We start from the raw sequence: 17,294 nt of genomic DNA on the forward strand, positions 1-17,294 counted from the left end.
TAGTGCCACGAGTAGGCATGGGAAGATTGTAATACAGAGGTAGAAAGGGAAAATAAGAAGGGGAAGAAGCTTTCCTCTCTTTTTTATGAAATCTTTGTTGCACAGTAGATTCCTAGCACCAGGATAAGGCCTAGTTCCTTTGTTGGAGAAATCTCATCTCATTTATGGCTATTTCATATGGGAGACTGAAATGTGTGCTTGCCTGCTATGCCAACATTTGTAATATTCGGCAGTGGTGCTCAGCGACTAAAAAAAAATTGCTTCCATGGGGGCCTACCTCTTCAACACCCATACAGAGTGCTGCAAAGGGCCCAGACGGTATATGGGAGCAGCTGACAGGCAGTGAATTCATCGCCTTCAGCCTCCTGTGTGAAAGAAGTCTTAGGCTGATGTTGGCAGAAAAAATAAGCTGGGCATATTTATCTAAATGTTTTTGACTTTGAGCCCTTTTCCCTGGGCGGCATTTTGGTTCCATGTTTGGACTGACACACAATTTACTGATCGCTAGGGCATTGCAATTACCATGGTAATTGCAGTGACATTTTTCCACCACTGTGATTCAAGTCTTAAACGAACTGTATGCCAGTATTTTTCCTGAATTATTTATTAGTTTAGAATTTTTTTTTTTTCCCTCGTTGGAAACAGCAGATGCAATAGTGCTGTGTGAATGACATACGTGAGATAATCTCGTCAAAACACGGGCAGCGTAAAAAGAGGAACTCGTGATAAGTGTTGGTGTTCAAATTCGGGATCCTGCATTCGGAAATCCGAATTATGCTTAACACCAAACTTCAGCACCCAAGCTAGTGGACAGCGTCACAGGGTTGCGGTCTATGTTCTGCTTCGACTCTGAAGCTTCCTCTTTCCAAACTGGTGACCACATTGCATTGATTACATTGCAGTGTGTTTGCGATCATAAGCCTTGAGAGGCTTTCAAGCATGAAGTGCTTCTTTTAAGCCTTTACAGCATCTCTCTTGGATCCAAGTCAGGTCTTTAACTAAGACAGCCCAAATGTATATGTATATTTAGGTCTTAGACCGTTGCCTTGTTAGATGACATAATTATACTTGAGCTTCAGCTCATCAACAGTTTATCAGACATTCTCATAAAAACACAGAGGTATGCTAATTATTAAAAGTAATAGTTACAAGGCATACCATCCTTGTAATCTTCACCAGAGTCCTGAATCAGCCGGTTTCCGGTGCATAGCACCTCCCCCTGCCCAAAAAGGCTTCAGGCCTTTCAATATATCGCATAGAGAATAACCACTGCCATATTGGGCAAGGGGTGGAGCTATATGCCAGAAACCGGCTGATTCAGGACTCTGGTTAACATTATTACACGGGTGGCATGCAGCAGATTAATTATAACTTCCAATCATTAGAATACCTTGGTGATTTTTATGTACAACAGAGGAGACTTTTAACAATTTACTGGTACAGTGCACAATGTATGGTTCCTCAATGCAATTTTCCTGTTCTGGAGGCAACATAACATTTCCATATCATCACATGACTGCCACAATTTTTGACCGTATTTCCATTATACCATTTATAAAGGGGCCTCTAGTTTCCACTGGGCTGTATTTTGTCTACTTGATTTTATTACGTTGGGATTGCAGCAGTCTTTACCTTGCTGCATGGCTTACTGCTGTAGAGTCCTAGAAGTTGGCATTAGCTGAGACTAGGGAGTCCTAACAGTTTTCTATATGTTGTCCTTGTTGGCAGAGTTGGTCTGTATGAAGATTGAGCAGGTAGAGCACACTCAGTATAGCAGATTTACTTCAATAGCATCATGGATAACATATATGCAGCATATTACACGCGCAAGGCATATTCAGAACAATCTGACATGAAACCAGAAAACTAATGATAGAAAACAGCAGTACATTGTGAATACACACAGTGCCATCTAGTGGGGTTTTTTTTTGCATATTTATACTTCTACAGTTGGTTGAGCATGAATCGTGAGCAGGCATGGTTTGATACTTTCAAAGTGAGTTGTTGATTCACTCTTAAAGCAAGATTGACAGGCAAGCTATTGCTGGGAAGAAATCACTGTTAAAAATCATTCCCATTTTAAATAATGGTTCGGTACACTGTCAGAGTTATAGAAATGGTCATGTAACACTTTTCACAGTGATCTACTGTACTTTATTTTATATAAAATGTTTTTCAGCTCTGCCACTCTCGCATGCTCAATATCTTTCTCATTGTTTGGTGATGTGGACTGATTTCAGCTTAGACTAGATAAGCTTACAGTTAAAGGACCACTGTCGCGAAAATCTTAACATTTAAAATATATGTAAACACATACAAATAAGAAGTATGTTTCTTTCTGAGTAAAATGAGCCATATATTACTTTTCTCCTATGTTGCTGTCACTTACAGTAAGTAGTGGAAATCTGGCATTACCAACAGATTTTGGGCTAGTCCATCTCTCCATTGGGGATTGTCAGCAAGGCCTTTATTCTTTATAAAGACACTTTATAAAGACACTCCCTGAAAAAGATTTATACAAAGATGCTGGACAGCCTCCTTGCTCACCATACACTTGTTTGGCAGTTGGACAAAGAAAGAAAACTTTGAGAACCCCCCATGAGGTGATGGGCTTGTCCAAAACCTGTTGGTGCTGTCAGATTTCTACTACTTACTGTAAGTTAAAGCAACATTGGAGGAAAGTAATTTATGGTTAATTTTACTCTGGAAGAAATGTACTTCTTATACGTATATGTTTATATATATATTTTACAATTTATGATTTTCGTGACAGTGGTCCTTTAAGAAAAGTCATCATCTTTCTATGTTCTTTCCAGATAGAAATAATGGTTCTTACAGTTGTTCAGTGGAGCATCGCAGCTTTAGAAATAGCCTTGTGGCCCTTTGAAGCTATATTTCAAATAATGTTTTTTTTCTTACCGCTTCTAAATTTTCCTTAAGATTCTGGTATAGCATTCTTGTAGTAATTTTTGAGTGAATACGTCACTCTTCTGCAAAGGTGCAGTATACAGTGGCATCTAGATTCAGCATGGCTGAACATTTGCTCTTTTAGAGTGCTCTTAACTAAATTTGGTCCACTCACTATGTGAAAATGAATGATATGTATATTTGTTCATATCTGTGATATGGGCTTTAAATCAAGGCCAGACTACCCACACAAAAGTTAGGCTCTTGCCTCAGTCTTTGTGGGCCTGTCTAGTGATCAGGAAGCCCAATGCAGGTCTCTAAAAATGCTGTAGCGGAAATGCAGAGTAAGCAATGGAGTGTACTGGAGAGGTAAATAACTCACCTGTCCTGCTGGCATGCTCCTCCTCTGGTCAGCGCGTCCTGGTGTCATAGCTCCCTGGCATCGCTGTGTCTCTGCTCCCATGGCCAGCTAGCATGTGATGTCAGTTTACCCCTGGGAAACCATGACAAGGCATTACCAGAGATACATTGGGGGCTGGAGAAGGGAGCACACAGGCAGGACAAGTGAATGACTTACTATATCACACTCCACTACTGTTTACTATGGGGGGTTGAAGGCACACATGACTACCTGATGCCACTGTCTGGAGAACACACAAGGCTACCTTATAATGCTATCTGGAGCGCACACTTGGCTACCTGATACTGCTATCAGGTGGGCAGACATAGCTACCTTATACTAGTGTCTGGATGGCACACATCACTACCTGACACTACTATCTGACAGGGCACACATCACTACCTGACATTGCTATCTGGGGAAAACACACACAGCTTCTTAACCTCTTTAGATTTTAGGACGTGGATTTCATGCCCTAGTTTTTTCTCCTGTACATTCTAGGTCATGAAATTCACATCCTGCATTGAAAGACACTGCCATGAGTACCCCTGTCCTCACCACGTATACAGCCGTCATTCATGGAAATATTAAAAAAACTAACAGTTTAAAAACAGTGTTATGAAAGTGAAAGTGACACACAAATGCATGGCTGCCTAATGTAGATATCTTGGGGCACAACAGATAATTCATTCTTGTATTGGGGCACATAGCTGCTAAAATATTATATCTGTGGGAATGTAGATATTTGATATTGGTATCTGGGGAGCACATGACTACATAATTCTGGTATCTAGGGAAACCTTGTATCTGAAGGCCACACAGCTGTCTAATAACTGTACTGTGGCCCGCACATAAAGCCAAAAGTGATTTGCGTTTTCTCATCACCCGCTTAATATTCTCCAGCATGTCAGAGCACCATTACTATTGATAGACTGGGAGGCAGGGCAAGAGAGTGCAAAACCATTGCTTTACCTAGGGCTCTGCTAAGTCTTCATCTGACTCTTCTTTAGATAACTTAATCCATTACATTTCCTAGTGCGTTTCTTATGACTTTTATTAGGTTTTGCTTAATATCTGGATCCATTCTATGTGAAAAAATTAGCATTTTAATATAAAGCCTATTAAAAAAAGAAAAAACTGAGCTAGTATTGACCCTTAAAGGGAATCTGAACTAAGTACAATTATTTAAAATAAATACATTAGGTAACTTAAAATGAATATAACATACTTACATCGCCGTCAGTTCCTCCCAGAAGCTCACCATTTTCTTCTGACAACGATCCCTTCCAGTTCTGACAACATTTTGTCAGAACTGAAAGATATCAGTTGCTGTCAGTTATATGTCAGTTGCTGTCAGTTATAGCTGAGAGGAAAACTGATGCGCCAGGTAATGTCTATGTTTCCCTATGGCTCAAGTGGGCGATGTTACAGTTTAACAGTGTGCTGACCAGGAATCAGTTATGGGGTAATGGCCATTTTCAAAATGGAGGATGGAGAATTCCTTTGATCACGTTGGACAAAGAGGACGCAGGAGAGGAGAAAGGGGTTGAGGAGTAGACTACCCATGAGGTAAGTATAGCTTGTGTATGTTTATTTTGACTTTTAATTTTCAGTTCAGGTTTTCTTTAAACCTCACAGTAGCATATTTAAGTAGGAAGTAGAGAGCGTTCCTTTATCTTTGTCACAATGGTAGCTGTGGGATACGGAGGAACCTAATGTTAGTATAGGATCTCAGAAATCGTGCCATGGTCGCATCTGACAGTCCCTGGCATGCTAAAGATAAGGCCACACTCTACCTATAGAAATGTGCTGCTGCAGGCCCATCAGCTAGTGCAGCAATAAGCACTAGCCTCCTTCCCAATGTTTTACTTATTATTTAAGTGCTTTTGTTTCTAGACAAGAGGGAGTAAAAGTGAGTCACAGTACTGAAAAAATATACCTGCAAGTAAACAAATTGCAATAAAAATTACACACATGGCAAATAAAGCCAACTGATTAACTGTAATTGCTGTATAAGCTGCTGCTTAGCTGTCTGTTAGCAAGTACCGTGGCAGTATATATGTATATTTCACAATCTGTTCATATGCCACATATTTCTTACCTATGTCACATCAGAGTAAACTGTGACAAGTAGTGGGTAGTAGACTTTCCCTTCTCAATTCCCAGCAGCTGAAATGTGATTTCCCATAGATGTCGGGGTAATATTGGGTCGGAAGATTTGTAATGCTTCCGCTTGTGTAAGGTTCCCGTTATAGTCAATTATACATAATTATCCATTGAGCAATGCAAACAGAGACTGTTTACACTTGGATACCACTTCCGGGCAAACAAAATGCCTTTCTATTTCTAAAGAATAGACATTATTACTGGTAGTTAGAGCGTGTGGTAAACAAAAAAATGTCACTAATGCCACTCAAACAGCACATTACTCAGCAAAGATCTATGTAAGCTAAATAGGCTTTAAACGACAAGTCACAGAATACACAACTCACCTTTACTGAGAGCTCTCATCCGAAATGACTGCTCCACTTACTATGGCACTGTTACATTGTTTCTGACAATAAACCTTATTTAGAAAACAAAAACCCCGTCAGAGACACTTTGTAAGCAGAAAAACTCTCGCTTGAAATTAAAAAAAAAATACACAGTGCAGCGGGGGCACTTAAAAATTATGGGGTTCCCACAGCGATATTTTGGAAAGTCCCTTGACCTTAGGTAGACTTAAAGAAAACCTGAACTGAAAATTAAAAGTCAAAATAAGCATACACAAGTCATACTTGCCTCCTGTGTAGTCTACTCCTCAATCTCTTTCTCCTTTCCTGCATCCTGTTTGACGACTGTGTGATTTCTGGTCAGCACACAGTTAAACTGTAACATCGCCCACTTGAGCCATAGGGAAACATGGACACAGTAGTTCTCCTCTCAGCCGTAACTGACAGCAACTGATATATAACTGACAGCAACTGATATATTTCAGTTTCTGACAAAATGTTGTCAGAACTGGAAGGGATCACTGTCAGCAGAAAATGGTGAGTTTCTGAGAGGAACTGATGGCAAGGTAACTATGTAATGTTCATTTGAAGTTACCTCATGTGTTTATTTTAAATAATTTTACTCAGTACAGGTTCTCTTTAAGCAATAACATTCTTTCCCATAGATATGAGTGAATATTGCTCATATTCCCATGGAGGCAGAAATGAACAGCTGCCCCCCAAATGCAGAGACTGCAGGAAATAGTAAGAACACTATAATATATACCCGTACCTTACTCTGCAGGGTCTTGTGATCAGTGATGTCACTTCCTGCAGGTGAGTAACTCCATTTTATCCAGTGAAAGTTATCAGGATCAATGCTGCAATGTGAATATCCGGATTTGTTCAATCTCCACACTGTACACATTACACATATTATACAAGTCCAGTGTTTAGTTTAAATGACAAGTGGTTGGTGGGTACAAGGTGCTAAGAATACAAAAACATCATGAGCTATGAACAAATTGGGTCTCCCACTTGCCCCTGGTCCCAATAGCATTTGCTGTGGCTACTATTACATCCCTAATATTGCACAGAAAAAAAATCTGACATAATGCATACAAATTCCATGTCTACATCTATGATGTGTGGAGGTGAGAGAAGGATGCTCCCAATTGCCCTGCAGATATTACACGTGTGTAAAAGTCGTTTAAGTAACGTGTGCTTGTTTTGATTGCAGCCATATCGTGCAGTTCGTCATTTCGCTTGCGCCCCCGGGCAACATGCCTTATGTATGTGTACAAGAATGACATTATTGTGTTTTGTTAACCTTTCTCTTATTATGTATGTGTGTGTACCTTTGATAGAGAAATGTGGTTGGAATAGCCAATAGCAATGTGATGAAATGAATAAATTAATTTGGAAATACTGCATAAAAAAGCTCTTCAATTACCGTAGATGAAAAATGGCAATAACAACATTTTTATACAAGTATTTGGCCAAAGATAAATAGAACCTGTTAGGTGTCATTGCTGTCAGTGCCCCTGTTAGGAAAACTTTCATTCACATTTACTTTGTCAAGGACAAGGCCATGAGGAAAATCAACCCAATAGTATATACCCATTAGAAAGATAAAAATAGTTAGCTGGCGAAAGTCCTTCAATGCTCTGCACTCTGACAAAAACTAAAAGGGAAAAAAATGAAATTGATGAGGTCTTATTCTCTGAACAAAGAAGTTTTTGTATAACATGAACTACATGCTTTCAGTAACTTTTACCAATGCCACTTCATTGTTATCTCATTATACAGTCAATGCAACGCAGGCCAATGGAACTGCACAAACACTCCTTGTCCCGGAAGATGTGCTGTAGAGGGCGGCTCTGTAGTCACAACCTTTGACACCAGCTCATATCGCTTCCATGGAATCTGCACTTATGTCCTGGTCAAGGTAAGTCCAACAATAAAATGCCGAATGGGAAATCATCTGCAAAATTTGATTTGTAGAAAACTTTTTTTTTTTTCAAGTCACTTCTTGCATATTGATATATTGTGTGTTAGAACTTTGATAGACCACAGAACCTTTATTTTTTTAGTAAATATGTGCTGAATAGATGTTGGGTTTCATATTACAGAGCCCCAATTTTCCTGAGGGTGACACAGTCATGGGAGTATTTGAAAAGTGTGGCGTGAGTTCATCTGAAACCTGTTTTAGCAGTGTCATCTACTCAACAATGAATGTAAGTTTCTTCAACCTAACCTATGGTAATTGTTTTCATTATTTTATTTTTATCTATATTATTTTTAGTTTATTTATTCTTGTTTCAGGCCAGATTCACAGTGGTCAGTTACTCAATGCACTCGCTGTAATCCATTATAATGTGTGTGAACTGCAATGGAGACTGGACATAGACTTTTATACAAAGCCTACATTATAATTTTTTATTGTATTTATAAAGCGCCAATATATTATGCAGGACTGGACAATAAATATATACAATGATACAAGGATGACAGACATAACAATAGTACAGTGATGGCTAACCTTGGCACTCCAGCTGTGACAATACTACAAATCCCGTCATGCCTCTGCCTCCCTGGATTATGCTTAGAGCTGTCAGAGTATTGCAATGCCTCATGGGACTTGTAGTTCCACCACAGCTGGAGTGCCAAGGTTAGCCATCACTGACATAGAACAAAGTTATATAAGGCAAACGGTACAAACTACACTAGGGAAGGGAGGAGCCTGCCAGAGGCTTACAATCTAAGGGGGTGGGGTGGAAACACTAGGTGGGGCTGTGGAATAAATATTCAGAGAGTTACTGTGTGGAAGGGGTTGGATAGGCCATCTTAAAGATTCTAGAGGATGGGGGCAGCTCTCGTACATGCTGCAAGTTAGAAAAATACGATGAGTCACAGCACAGTACTGTGAACAGGTCCATGGAATTGTATAGGCAGCGAGTTGACATGCAGTGCAACTGCAACTGACCACTGTGAACCTAACCTTACTCTAGGTATATTTTTCACTTTTTTAGGATAACAAGTTTTTATTCAGCTTGAACCCTGAGGAGGATTCGAGAGAGAGAGAGAGAGAGAGAGAGAAGACAGAGAGGGAGAGAAGAGAGAGAGGAGAGGGGGAGAAGAGAGAGAGGAGAGAGGAGAGAGAGAGGAGAGAGAGAGGAGAGAGAGAGGAGAGAGAGAGAGAGAGAGAGAGAGAGAGAGAGAGAGAGAGAGAGAGAGAGAGTGAGAGAGTGAGTGTGAGTGTGTCTATAAATGTGCCGATGGGGATCGTCATGTGTGGCATGTGCGTGGAAGTGTGGCAGGGATCTTCAATGGTTAATTAAGTACAATAGAGAACTTTTTTTGTTGTAGCATTTTTATTTAACTTTAACCCTCTGTGGAAATGTGTTAAGAGGTACATTAGAACTCCTGTATCCAATTCACTTGGTGGAGTAGGCATTTAGGGGTTGGGGAAGAGCCTCTCGCTCATGGTATGGACAAAGGCTTTGGGGGAGAGAAAAAGGCTTTGGAGCCCCTCTCTTCCTGAGCCCCCCTCCCCCCCCCCACATCGTGGACCATACAGACTGGTATAGCTCAGGGTGCGGAGCCCCACACGGTCAAGGCTCTAAATTCTATCTATACCAGACTGCATGGGTTAAAAAGGTTTGGGAGGAGCAGCCTTATGCTCTCTGTTTCTAAAATGTATAAAATAAGTATACAGAACTTTGAACTTGATACATATTTGAATGTACCACAGCAAAACATAATTTTACCAAGCGTTAAAAAAAAAATTCTTAAATTTTTTAAAATTGATTTTCCCACTATTCCCCCTAATCATTCTTGTTTGTTCAAAAAAAAAATTTGCAATTCACACAATAAATCGTTTATGACTGCAGTGTTCTTAATTTTGCAAAACATGCAAAATTTACAAATGGATTACACAAATACATTTCAAAATCTTTACATGTAATGGTAATTGTCATAAAGGATACAGAAAGTCGTGTGTAATCGCCAACGATTTTCGTATGGTCCAGGACCGTTACTGTCATTCTCATTTTAATAGTAGAAGAAGTTATCTTTTTTTTGCCTTTCTCCCTATAACCCACTCTGAATGAGAGCAGAGTCCCCTCACCCACTTCACAAGTGGCTCCTTTGTCAAATAGCTTATCGATATCTGCCTTAAATGATTATCAACTGTTTAAAGGGCCAGCCTAAAAGTCACCATAATCAATATTAGCCAGTAGTGGGCACGCAACTCACTATAAACAGAATATTTATAGGTTAACAGGGTTACCTCTGGAAAAAATATGCAATACTCATCTGTTGAATTTTATACAATTATATTGATATATATAAAAAATAGATAAAGCATATATACAGGGATATACATCTCTCCGGTTGTAGTTCGTCATCCAATATACATTTTCAAAGTTCCTTTAGTGAAACAAGTCCATATCAATATAGCAACTCTTCTGCTGTAGATTTTATCCTCTATCGATAATTGTTATCTCGAGATTGTACAGTGTTTGGTACACACAAATATAGCTTTATCCTTAAAAATGGTATATAGAGTTCTATTCTTGTATAAAGAACTTTAAGTAGATATATCTTCATCAAGCAATGCTGGGTAGTTGTCCCTAAGCTTGCAATTGCATTTAAAGAGACACTGAAGCGAAAAAAAATTATGATATTATGATTTGTATGTGTAGTACAGCTAAGAAATAAAACATTAAGATCAGATACATCAGTCTAATTGTTTCCAGTATAGGAAGAGTTAAGAAACTCCAGTTGTTATCTCTATGCAAAAAAGCAATTAAGCTCTGTGACTTTCAAAGTCATGGAGAGGGCTGTTATCTGACTTTTATTAACTCAAGTGTTATTGAACTATTTACTTTTCCTCTGCCAGAGGAGAGGTCATTAGTTCACAGACTGCTCTGAAAGAATCATTTTGAATGCTGAGTGTTGTGTAATCTGCACATATTATAGAATGATGCAATGTTAGAAAAAACACTATATGCCTGAAAATAAAAATATGAGAATATTTTCTTTGCTGCTAAACTTCTAGTAATTATTCATAGTACACAACCAATTCATTATATCATATATTTTTTTTCGCTTCAGTGTCTCTTTAAATAGTAATGCTTACTGATTGTATATGAAGTATAGCATAAAAATGTATCTAAAAAACGTAAAACTGCTGAAGTATGAAATGACAATTCTTTAGCGTCTATATAAGCTATTGTTAATAAATTCCCCAAGAATAATGCATATTACCTCTCTTGGGTTCTAGAATCACAGTGGAAGGTAGAGTCTCTAGGCCTCAGTCGATCTCAGTAGAGATTTCAGGCTCAATGATAAAATATACTAGCCTGACAGGGCTTTTTATTGTAAAGCTTCTAAGATGGCGTCTGTTAGGGGATTTATGGTGACGCACAAAATTCAAACTTATTTTTAACTGGTACATTCTGTGACATTTTAAATTATCAGGTTATCTGAGCAGGTGCGTACATATATTTATTAACGTAAGCAATTTACATCTTTTCTAATCAAAACTACATCAATAACATTTTGATTAGATCTTATGACCCAAGTGGTGTCCTCATGACATCTTTCTGGATCTGATGGACGCTAAGATATATGCGTATGTTCAAGCTTATCTTATATTCTAAAAATATGGGATGTTCTCTGGTACATCATTAATTAACGGGGATATCTAAACGGCCCTTGTGGTCACAGGTTGTACTGTCTTGATTACATGGCTTATTGCTTTAGTTTTATATTCATAACAAACAGCCATCTGTTTTAATACATGCTAAATGATATGAAACGCAAACTCATTTACCTTAATATATGTCTATTATTGATCAACTCATTCTTTAATAACTCTATGATCACTATACATGATTAATATATCAGCATATAGCAGGCTTAGCTTCTGCGGTTCATGTCTCTGATGGGCAAGCCTTGCTAAGCAGGCATTGCAGCAAAAATTGAGTAAAATCAGAACATTTCTCCAGCGTTATCTTAATATAAACATAACCTTGTACAGGGAACAGACAGCTTATTGCAGAAACTGACATTAAGGGTTACTCTAACCAATAATCTAAAGGGGCCCATACACCTAACGATTTTCCCGCCGACACACAGCAGATTCGATCACTGTGATCGAATCTGCTGTAAAATCTTTGCGCAATCGCTGACAGAACAATCAATTTCCGTCCAAAATCAATCGTTCCCGTCGATTCCCGTCGAGCCAACCGTGCTGAAGATTTTGCTAGTTCGCCGGCGGGTCAGGAGTGCGTTGGTAACGGCTTTTGAATGCCCGATGGCCGACGCTAGCGGCAATACATTACCTGCTCCGCCGGCGTGAGTCCCCTGGTCTCTGCTGTCTTTTTTTGGACGGAAATTGTCTTTTTCTCCGCTGGGCTCCAGGTTCCGGCTGGCTTCACTTCCTGTCCCGGCAGGAAGTTTAAACAGTAGAGCGCCCTCTACTATTTAAACTTCCCCCGGCAGGAAGTTCAGTGAAGCTGGAGCCAAGCGCGGAGAAGAAGACAGCGGAGACTGACGGACTCGCGCCGGCCGGATCAGGTAATGCATGCGGGGTGGCGGCGGCAGCTTCACAATGGTGAATCGATTTCATGCTGAAATCAATTCACAATCTGTTTGCAGTAAAGGCAGCCTTACAATCCCTCTCTGATCAGATGCGATCAGAGAGGGATCTATCTGTTGGTCGATCTGATGGCAAATCTACCAGTGTATGGCCACTTTTACTCTTATTAAAGAATAACTCTGCTTATAATCATAAAATCTTGAAATGTTATAATCTGCAAAACATTTTAAAACATATAATCAACTAAAAGCAAGATGGAGATAATTTCTCTGCATTAATACCTAAGTGACGAGCACATGTCTTTTCATTGATAACCAGAGATGATCCCCAAAGGCAGTTAAACTTCCCTCTCAAAAGTTCCCTCCACAAATTTGAATTTAGACAGCAGGAAAATCCCATTTATTAATAACTCGAGATTGGGTTATCACAGAGAGAAAACAAATACATTTTCCAGTTTCTTAAAGTTAGAATGATAACTTATAGCATTCTAATGGCTATGGAAACAGAGTTGTTCAGCGTTTGCAGACCACACATGATAACCTATCCAAATGTAGTGCCATTTGATCAAACATTGGTCGCAGATTACAATTCTGCCCTCGGATTTGCTGTGGGTCAATCCAGACAGAAATGGTAAAGATAATTGGTAAATTGTATCATTTTTTGCTTGTGAAAGGGTCTGCCTACCTCACTCACCAGGGGGTAGACACACCCATCTTTTACTAAAAGACAGCCCACCAAGGCAGATTTTATAAAAATCTGGTCGCTCAACGACCATCTTTGTCTTCCAAAAATCCATCGACAAAGAACTTCCTCTAGGCATGCGCTCATGGGAGGACCGAGCGCTTTGTTTTAAGGAACTTTTTGATATCAGTGCCTGCAGGTGAACTGGACTTTATTTGAGTCAGTATACCACACGGACTGCTAAGCTAAGTAAAACCTTTCACAGTTGCCCCCTTTTATTTTAAGCTTTGTGTGTATAAGTGAATTAGTGTATATAAAGGTGTGTAATGCATTTTTGTTATTTAAAGATTTAAAAATCCTTTTAATGGTTATGACCTGTTTCTGAACATACACAATCGCACTTGTGCCTCTAAAAACATTACCTTGTGTTCTATAGTAATTTGCATCTACAACCCGTATGCTGGAACGGGCACAGATAGATCTAGCACCGATCCCTGCCTACTGCCAAGGGTTAATTAAGTGTTCTCAGTGTGTTAAAGTAGTTAGTCGTGCGCTGACTCACACGTGGTGGCAAGCATTTGAATTGAATGTGTGTGGTGAATCCTTTGGAGTCAGAGCGCTCCTTTTGGGCGGTCCTTGATAGTAATTGCTAAATTTCACAACCAATTCCTCTTTAGTAAAATTAGCACATTACGATCATTCTTTGCCACAAGCAGTTTTTCAAGATTCGGAGTCAGTGGAGATTGTGTATTAAGAGAAATGTATTTTTTTTAATCTTATTACAATCAAGTACCATCTTTCTTAACTACATTACATAGACAAGTTGTTTGGTGCATAACATATCCCTTAAATCGAAAGCATGGAATTATTACTACATTATTTATAACCACCAATCTGGTCCAACGAAAGACAAAATGTGTTCGCTTTGGAAACAAAGGCACTGTGGAGTTAGTTTACCAAGGGTAGAAACGATTGGAAAATGTATGCGACCCATCAAACCTTGCCCTGATATCTTAAAAAGTATCTGCTATTAGGGCTCGTTCACACTACAAAGGCTTTTCTAAGAGCTTTGTGATTTGAAATGATCTTGCTAATGCTATCCTATGTGCAGTGGCGGCTCCAGGATTATTTTGGGGGGGGGGTGCTATGCAGGTGCTGGACCAATTGCTGGGGTAGCTTTGCGCGGCGAAAAATGGGCATGGGCATGGCCATGACCGGATGAGGGCGGAGATAACTGTAACGCAAACGCAACGCAAAGGCAATGCAGGTTTTCTCAAGAAATTACACGCAATGTGAGCAGATTTGCCCAGAAAACACATTTAATCATGTCGGCAGATTTGCCCAGAAAATACGTTCAATCATATGGCATATTTGACCAGAAAACACGTTCAATCATGTGGCAGATTTGACCAGAAAACCCTTCAATCATGTGGCAGATTTGACCAGAAAACACGTTCAATCATGTCAGCAGATTTGACCAGAAAACACAATCATGTGGCAGATTTGACCAGAAAACACAATCATGTTGGCAGATTTGACCAGAAAACACGTTCAACCATGTAGGCAGATTTGACCAGAAAACACGTTCAACCATGTTGGCAGATTTGACCAGAATATACGTTTAATCACGTGGCAGATTTGACCAGAAAATACGTTCAATCATGTGGCAGATTTGACTAGAAAACACTTCAATCATGTGGCAGATTTGACCAGAAAACACAATCATGTGGCAGATTTGACAAGAAAGCAATTCAATCATGTGGCAGATTTCACCAGAAAACACTTCAACCATGTGGCAGATTTGACCAGAAAATGCATCTGCTAATAAATAAATAAAATAAAAAATTACTCACCTGCAGAAGACCTCCTTGTCCCAGCCTCCATCCAGCACGCAACTCCCACAATCCTCTGCAGCCTGCCAGCCTAAACTGAAACTCCCGCGCTGAGAGCAGGGCTATGATAAAATGGTGCCCGAAGCCCTGCACTGCAGACTCGAAGTGTCCAGAGCAGGGCTTCGGACGCCATTTTACCGTAGCCCTGCTCTGCCGCTGGTGAATTGACACGGTGTCTATTAGATGCCAAAAGTCATTTCACGCTGGGGGGTGCTTTAGGGGTGCTTGGACAATTTTAGGGGGTGCTTCAGCACCCCCCTGGCGCCACCACTGCCTATGTGTGTGTTCTCACTGGAGGGATGTGATTTTGTAAAAATCCCCCAAAGCATTGCATTAGCAAGAGCTTTTCAAATCACTAGTGCTTAAAAAGTTCTTGTAGTGTGAATCAGCCCTAAGGGCTGGAACCCACAAGGGCGATTTTGAGAGCATTTTTGGAGCGTTACAGAACGCTAGCATTTTGCCAAAACGCTCAGCTAATGTAATTGGATGGGGCAACTTCCACTGGACATGCAGCATTTTGGGAGCATTAGTGCTTCAATGTAAAGTAGATAAACGCTGGCATAATCGCTCATCAAAACCTGCATGGAGCGATTTTGCTAGCATTTTAAAGTTAACACACACTGTAACAAAATTAAAATTAATTGAAAGGACCAATCAGACTTTAAAACGCTAATCGCTAATCGCTACACAATCGCTGGAAAATTGATACACTTTGTAAAATCCTAAAACGCTCATGAAACCGCTGACAACCTGCTCATACAAAATGCTAGCGCTTGCGATTAGCAATAGCGTTTTGCAGTGGGTTCCAGGCCTCACTGTGCATCCTTTCTTTGATACTGTTTTTACATATTTAATAAACTCTATTGAAATTAAAAAAAATATGTATCTCTTGCCTGGGTTATACCAGAATGACTGTTATGGCGTACCTAAAGCACTATGGGCCTCAATGCAAAGTTACACTGTCCCCTCCCCTTTCTTAACATATTGTATGTATTAAAATCACATAATACTGTCTGTCTTTCCAAGGATTTCCAGCTGAACCCCTGATATCGGCAGAGTGGGCCAGAGGTTGTGGTGGGGGTAAATGATAGGGCGTCTGGCATTGTGATATTATGTAGCTCATCTGCTGTTTGACTTATAAGTGGAGGGGTAGTATTGGGAGAAGGTAGGGGGTAGGTTAGTGTTAGGAGTAGGTAGGTGGATAGGTTAGTGGGAGAGATAGGTTAGGTAAGACGATTGTGGAATATCTGAAACTAACAATATTCTACTATCGGTATATCCGGCAGACAAAATTTGCCAATACCTTTTTTTTAGTTGTATGCCCCACATGTGCCATTTAGGTCCAAGGGCACTGGTTCACTCAGAGCCTTGACATCCCTTACTACTATACCACTGTCAGAATAGAGACAAAATAGCATAGAATTATTAAAGGGGCACTACAGCGAAAAATTGTAAAATTTAAAATATGTGCAAACATATACAAATAAGTATGTTTTTTTCCAGAGTAAAATGAGCCATAAATTACTTTTCTCCTATGTTGCTGTCACTTACAGTAGGTAGTAGAAATCTGACAGAAGCGACAGGGTTTGGGCTAGTCCATCTCTTCATGGGGGGATTCTCAGGGATTTATTTTTTTTCAAAAGCACTTAGTGAATGGCAGTTGCTCTGTCCAACTGCCAAAAAACGGTGTAGCGAGCAGGGAAGCTTGCCAGCATCATTGTTTGCTGAGAATCCCCTATGAAGAGATTGACTTGTCCAAAACCTGTCACTTCTGTCAGATTTCTACTACCTACTGTAAGTGACAGCAATATAGGAGAAAAGTAATTTATGGCTCATTCTACTCTGGAAAAAAAGTACTTCTTATTTGTGTTGGTTTGCACATATTTTAAATTTAACAAATTTTTTGCTGTAGTGCCCCTTTAAATTAGACATGCTGCTGCTGCGCTTGCACCATACAGCAAAGCAATAATTATCTTTTGTAAATTCTGCTTCATTTAAAACAAAAATTATCACTATGGGTCCAGCACATGTGACAGCTTATTTGCTTCCCTGTCAGCCATTCTCACTAGGTTTTGATATGACTAATGTGAGGCTTGCCACCTAATAGCAGACACGTTTTTAAAAGTGCAGTTCAGGTTTGCAGGAATACTTTATGCTGTGTTCCCCTTAAATCAGCAGGGGCAGCCATACTATCCCAGGAAAAAAACACACATATTAGTAGATAACAACTTGTTCTACATATATAAAAGATTTTTTGTACTGTCCACATTTTGATATCAGTGAATTTTTTATATTGTAAATAAAGATAATTATTTTCCTGGCATCCATCTTTATTC

The 17,294-nt window shown here is 39.6% G+C and overlaps 1 protein-coding gene across 1 annotated transcript in view; it reads left to right on the forward strand.

The window, feature by feature from the left end:
- The window catches only part of LOC137537877 (mucin-6-like), a 146,453-nt gene that overhangs the window by 81,283 nt on the left and 47,876 nt on the right, over nucleotides 1–17,294 (forward strand). The window contains exons 13-14 of the mRNA XM_068259823.1: nucleotides 7,588–7,726; nucleotides 7,911–8,015. Of these exons, the coding sequence (XP_068115924.1) occupies nucleotides 7,588–7,726; nucleotides 7,911–8,015 (244 nt within the window). The remainder of the gene's footprint in view (nucleotides 1–7,587; nucleotides 7,727–7,910; nucleotides 8,016–17,294) is intronic.

Source organism: Hyperolius riggenbachi, chromosome 11, assembly GCF_040937935.1.
Source record: "Hyperolius riggenbachi isolate aHypRig1 chromosome 11, aHypRig1.pri, whole genome shotgun sequence".
NCBI lineage: Eukaryota > Metazoa > Chordata > Amphibia > Anura > Hyperoliidae > Hyperolius > Hyperolius riggenbachi.